At 44.0% G+C, this 6608-nt stretch overlaps 1 protein-coding gene across 1 annotated transcript in view; it reads left to right on the top strand.

Moving 5' to 3' along the window:
- Positions 1-6262, top strand: part of AGPAT4 (1-acylglycerol-3-phosphate O-acyltransferase 4) — a 56320-nt gene extending 50058 nt beyond the window's left edge. Inside the window, exon 9 of the mRNA XM_009999993.1 lies at positions 6171-6262. Within this exon, the coding sequence (XP_009998295.1) occupies positions 6171-6262 (92 nt within the window). The remainder of the gene's footprint in view (positions 1-6170) is intronic.
- Positions 6263-6608: the final 346 nt, after the last annotated feature.

The following is a 6608-nucleotide window of genomic DNA, read 5'->3' as shown; positions in this document are numbered from 1 at the left end:
CTGGGGGGGCCTGCCACATCTGTGGGATGTTGCAGGCTGCAGTCTTCTGCTGCATTTGGAAGATCCTTGTGCTTAGCAACAGCTCTGTTACCACTCCAAATACCTGGTGTGATCAAGCCCAAAGTGCTTGTAACTGGCCAGGAATGTGGACAATGGAAGACACTGCATTACCTGTGGTAGTGGCTGTCGTCTCAGTAGACTCAGCCTGCCATTTCTGTCCGGCTGATGAGCAGGCAAAATAAAGATGATGATGATGATGATGATGATGATGATGATGTCACTTATTAGCAGATAGTAGTCTCCATGAGGCTGTGGAGGGAAGAGAATCCACGGGAGTGGAAGGAACTCAGCCTTCAGTAAAAAAACCAAACAAAAATCAGAACTGATTTATCACTTAATTGTAATATATCATTTCTTGCCGAAAGACCAGTGATTCAGTAAAGTCAGTAAAGCATTTGACACCGTCTCCCACAGCATCCTTGTAGAAAAGTTGATCAGGTATGGGTTTGGTGATCAGGAAGTGAGGTGGATTAGGAACTGGTTGAAAGGAAGGAGTCAGAGAGTTGTAGTCAATGGGGTAGAATCTGGTTGGAGGTGTGTTACTAGTGGAGTCCCACAAGGGTCGGTGCTGGGACCGGTGTTGTTCAACATCTTCATCAACGACCTGGATGAGGGTATAGAATGTACCCTCAGCAAGTTTGCTGATGACACTAAGCTGGGAGGAGTGGCTGACACACCAGAAGGCTGTGCTGCCATTCAGAGAGACTTAGATAGGTTGGAGAGTTGGGCGGGGAGAAACATGATGAAATTCAACAAGGGGAAGTGCAGAGTTTTACATTTGGGGAAGAACAACACCATGTCCCAGTACAGGTTGGGGGCTGAACTGCTGGAGAGTAGTGTAGGTGAAAGAGACCTGGGGGTCCTGGTAGACAGGAGGATGACCATGAGCGAGCAATGTGCCCTTGTGGCCAAGAAGGCCAATGGCATCCTGGGGTGCATTAGAAAGGGTGTGGTTAGTAGGTCAAGAGAGGTTCTCCTCCCCCTCTATTCTGCATTGGTGAGGCCACATCTGGAGTATTGTGTCCAGTTCTGGGCCCCTCAGTTCAAAAAGGACAGGGAACTGCTCGAAAGAGTCCAGCGCAGAGCTACGAAGATGATTAGGGGAGTGGAACATCTCCCTTATGAGGAAAGGCTGAGGGAGCTGGGTCTCTTTAGCTTGGAGAAAAGGAGACTGAGGGGTGACCTCATCAATGTTTACAAATATGTAAGGGGTGAGTGTCAGGGGGACGGAGTTAGGCTTTTCTCGGTGATGACCAGTGATAGGACAAGGGGTAATGGGTGTAAATTGGAGCATAGGAGGTTCAAGGTGAATATCCGAAAAAATTTTTTTACTGTGAGAGTGACAGAGCACTGGAACAGACTGCCCAGGGAGGTTGTGGAGTCTCCCTCACTGGAGACATTCAAAACCTGGATATCCGAGTTCCTGTGTGATGTACTCTAGGTGACCCTGCTCTGGCAGGGGGGTTGGACTAGATGATCTCTTGAGGTCCCTTCCAGCCCCTAAGATTCTATGATTCTATGATTCTATGATTCCCTTAATATGTTGTTGTCTGTTTCTGTTTTACTATATGCCCTTAAAAGCAATGTTATTGCTAGTTAGGAATCACTGGTCTCTTTCTGTAGAAACATCTAAAAATTTCATCCCAAGCTGTCACATTGACTTTTTTAGCCAATAGCTGAGTTTGTGTAGCAAAGCCATTCTCCCCAAACTGTGTTTTGTATCCCAAAGGGTATCCCTGTCATGAATGTTCTGGGAGTGATGCAGCAGTCTTCTGATAGAGGAAAAACCAGTAATTTATTTTGCAGTTCTGTCACCGGCTTTAGGCAAGGTCTCTGAAGTGACTTCTGCACTGGCCAGGAGGCATTGGTAGATGAACATGAATGTACTGTGGAGGTTGTGATTCTTGGTGCCAACTGGAACTGTCAGCCTGGCAGATTCAGTTTGTAGCCAAGCAGGGCGGACTTTTTCTGCTGACTTTTCCAGTGTCGGCAGTGATTGGTACCTGCTGGCTTAACAATGGAAAAGGAAGCTTTTTTCTGTAAATCAGAGGGATATTTTTACCAATGTGATCAGGTGATAAAATTTCCTTTTCTCCTAGTAGACCTTTTTCTTGTGTTTGTTAGCTGAAGCAACATAAGGCAGCTTTGGGACATTATTTTTTTATATGGCAAATTGACAGCTCACCTGATACTGCAGAATGGGGGAGCTTATTGGAGTCCCTAATAGCAATAAGTAGATTGATGTTTCTAAGGGCAGATGTCAGTACCTGATAGCCTTATCTTTATTAGCATAGGTGCAGATAGCACAAGGGGTTCGTAAACTTTCTAATAGGAAAGACCAGAGGAACTTGGAGGTCCTTTTAGCTGGTACTTCTTGCTTTGTTTTCAGAGTGTCATTTGTCTTTTGGGTAGTCTCTCTGCTAATTGTCTTCTCCAGTAAAACACTTAGTGGCTTTTAAATAACTGGCTGTTGAGGTGCAAAGAACCTTAAGAGAAGTGTCACAGACTGGAGTGAGAGCACTGTAATCCCTCAGCCCTTAACTCTCAGATCCAGGGAATGAATAACCAATGTATATATAGCTCTGCTGGTTCAGCTCAAACACTCACATCCCTAAATAAATTATGTCCCCTCTTTATATTGAGAATGCTGAACCATCCACTCTTGCTTTGCTATGCAGCAGTTTGGCTATTTATACTCATAATAATCATTGCAGTGTCCTAATGTCCAACTACCAGTCTGCAACCAGGAGCCATTTGTAATACTGCTTGAACCAACACAGGACAGTCCCTGCTTCAGAGAATAAATGCTCAAGCAATTTGAGGGACAAAAGTCTATTTTTAATACTGGCTTAAGTTTCATAGAAGACATGGCAAAGAGATTTATGTACTTAACTCACAACTGCTATTTAAAATTTAGTGTTGATATTTTGGTGTTAAAGCAGTGAGTGAGTCTGTCAAAGGTTAGTATTAGTATTTCACAGCAGCAGCTTCTTTTTCCTCCTCCTGCTTCCCCAATCTGATTTGGCTGCAAAGAACCCAGTCTTAGGTTGCCTTTCATGTTTTGTTAACTTGTGTTGAAGAGGACAACCTTCATGCTCTTGAAGTATTTTATTATAGAGCTGTCAACAGCAGTTAAAAGGGTTGCTTCTGTCTGCAACAGATGAGAGGGTTTCTCTTATTTTTTTAATGGAGAAGTAGCTCTTACACGTCTTAATGCTAAAAGCATAAGAGCATCTGTGCTTATAGCATGGAGCCAGCAGTTAAGTATCAGTTATGGGTGAGAGAACAAAGCGTATGGAGTAATGAGGCAGCTTAGATTCCACAGGAGCTGTTGTATGTCTTCTGTACAGTATGTGCACAGTGCTATTAGAAAACCTGTTCCCATGGACCACAGTACCAATTGTGTGTGAGTCCTTGGTGGCTTGACACTGTCAAAGTGCGGAATGTGGACTGAAGGGTCAGAGACTGATGTGAACTGGACAGCAAGGCTGTTGATGCATTCAGAATCAGATGAGTTGAAACTAAGGAGAGCATGAGCCAGCAGTGTTACAGGAAGTTTTCCAACAACAGGAGGATACAAACCACATGCAGGATTCTGCCTGTGTTGGTTCTGTGGGTTGATGGAGCTGCCAGACAATCTGGCTTTTCAGCCTTGTGCTTAAAACTCAGTTGTTGATTTGCTTGGTTGGTCTTTTTTTGTTTGGTTGGTTTTTGTGGGGTTTTTTGATGGTGTTGTGGTTTGGTTTATTTTTTTTGTTGTTGCTTCCTTGTTTCTTCTCCTCTAGTGAGATAGGCTCCTAGTGGCAATTTCTACCATTTGTATAAGCTTTAGTTGTACAAATTTTAATTTACCTGTATAACCTATATAAGTCAGTGTACAGCAGACTGTATATGGGAAACGTTTATGCCCCTACCTGCTGTGCTGCTTATAGCACCTGCTTGTGTGGTACAAAACCCAGGTAGCAGATGAGAAGAAATTTTGAGGTATGACAGTAAGGGTGGAAATCCTCTACTCTGAGCTAAGGTTTTTGCTGACGGATGTGGTACTATGTGTGAAGGCAGTGGCTTTCTTGGAGCTAAAGAATACTCCAAGGAGATTCCAGTGTTGCCTCTGTGTTATTTGTGTTGGCTCAGCCCCTAGTACTCTGACAGGCAGAGTTGGTCCTCAGCAACCTCCTGCATCTTTTGGCTGATGAGTAATGATGGGCAGAAAACCAACAGGAGCTTAGTTACCTTCTGTAGTTTGCTGTGGAGCAGCACAGGGTTGCCTCAGCAAATAGCTTCTCCCCCGAAAAGACCTTTAAGATCATCAGATCCAGCCTGTGACCAACACCACCACATTGGCTAGACCATGGCACTACGTGCCACATCCAGCCTTTCCTTGAACACATCCAGGGATGGTGCCTCCACCACTTCCCTGGGAAGTCCATTCCAATGTCTAATCACCCTCTCTGTGAGGAAGTACTTCCTAATATCCAACTTAAACCTCCCCTGGAGCAGCCTGAGGCTATGCCCTCTTGTTGTATACTTTCCTTGCAGTAAAAAACCCTAAGTTCCCCTTACTATACTTGTATTTTAAACAACATACTCAATCCTTAAATATGATGGTATCACTAGGGTGTGCAAAAAGGCTCCAGGAGTTGTGGAGAAGGAGGCAGGCTGTAGCACAGTGAGAAACCAGAGGCATCTCAGCACTCATCCCCACTTTGCTTCCACAGACTTTTCAAACATGAGTATTTCTTCTCCTTGCACCCCACCACCTTGCCCAGGTTGCCTCAGGCAGCAGGGTGAAATGAGGAGAGAAGGGCAGTGGCAATTTCTGCTAGGGAGCAAAGGAGAAACAAACAAAAAAATGGAACTACTGAACTAGGTATTTTCTGGTGTCTAGGCAGTGATATTCCTCAAACTGGATGAAATACCCAATGTGCTGTGTGGTTGCTATAATAACTGCTCCTATTTATGCTCTGTGTGCCTGTCCACATGCTGGTTCAACCCCTTTTGGATAAAATCAAAATGACTTCATGCTTACTAATATGTTATGATCCCAGACTGCAGGCTACATGTTGGATCTTCCTCTTGTCTTCCCTAGCTCATGCCCATTTAAACGTTAGAGATGTTTTTTTCCTTTTCTGTTTGTGAGAGTGAAATGCTTCGCTTGTCCCATTTTCATTCACTGACTAACAGTGGAGTGTAAGTGCCAGTGAACTTCCTAGGAGCCAGGAAGAAACTGGGATTCAAAGGCTTAGGAGGAGGTTTGTGACTTTCTTGAGATTTTTGTGAAAAAGTGTTCCGAACAGAGGGAAGGTGCTTATAATTTCCAAGTAGGTTTAGGCCTGAAAGAAGTGTGGCAGTTCTGGATATGTACAGTAGCTGAGCAGAAGCTCTGGAATAATACATTCTGGGCAGCTAAACCCCTTTACAAAAAAAACCCACAACAAAACAATGCTCAAAACCAGTGATGGGATGGGGAGGGTTTAGGCCAAGTTGCATTTAATTTAGGTAGTCTCTTCAGGTGCTACAAACACATACATTCTTGTGCACAGTACCACTAAATCAACTATAAAAGTCTTCTAAATTAAATTGGACTCTTGAAATGGGCTGTTTCATGAGCTGTACTTAAAAAAAATGCCACAAGTTACGTTTATCAAGCTCTGAAGTGCCCTTGCACTTGCTCATGCTCTTGCTGGCATGAGGACTGTGACAGCAGGCACTCTTCCCTTCCCTGTCACACCTCGCATGCTGATACATTTGTACATTCTGGTACTCCTGGGAGCTGGGTAGCACCAGCAGCCCCACAGCACCCCCATTTCACAGCCAGCCTTGTCTAAGGGTTAACAGGGCTGAGAGCACATCGTGCCTGTGCTGCTCACACAGAAGAGGCACATAGTAGCCTCTTCCCTGCTGGTGGGAGAGGACATGTGTGAGGCCAGTGACTAGGATCTTCCTTAAATACCACTGACAGCTTTCATCAAAGGTCAAGTACAAGTACTTGCAATGAATGCTGCTGTTGTAAAGCTGGAAATGCTGCTGATTCAAAATGTTACACTTGTACAGACCTTCAGTTTCTGTCTGCAAACTGCTTTTAACTTAATTTTTTATTTATATTGCAGCTTCTGTTGGTGTGAGATGGATGATAGGTGTTACAGAAATTGACAAGGGCTCCACCTACGGCAACAATGACAATAAGCAGAAACAAAAGTAGCATCTTCAGAGACTGCATCAATCCAAAGGGAAGCAATGTAACTTCTGAAAACTCTTAAGTGCATATCATGGTCCTTCAAGTGAGATCAGAGGACGGGTAGGATAAGCAATTGCCATGCATATCTGAATTTGTGCTCCTGTAATTTTTCTCTGGGGGTTTGGGCTGGATGACGTGCTTGAAAGATGCAGTCCTTTGTGTACTCTCCACAACAGGTTTGCATTTGGTTGCTTGGTTTGTTTTCCTATAAAGTGTCTTAAGTCTTGAAGAAAAAAAAATATTGCAGTGTGCTTGTATGATGAGACTCTACCTGGAAACTAACCAGAGGTACAGGTTTCATCTTTCTTAA

Source organism: Chaetura pelagica, unplaced genomic scaffold (genome assembly GCF_000747805.2).
Source record: "Chaetura pelagica isolate M959 unplaced genomic scaffold, ChaPel_1.0 scaffold135, whole genome shotgun sequence".
Classification (NCBI taxonomy): Eukaryota; Metazoa; Chordata; class Aves; order Apodiformes; family Apodidae; genus Chaetura; species Chaetura pelagica.
The sequence above is the reverse complement of the archived record's forward strand: the minus strand, read 5'-3'. Positions and strand labels throughout refer to the sequence as shown.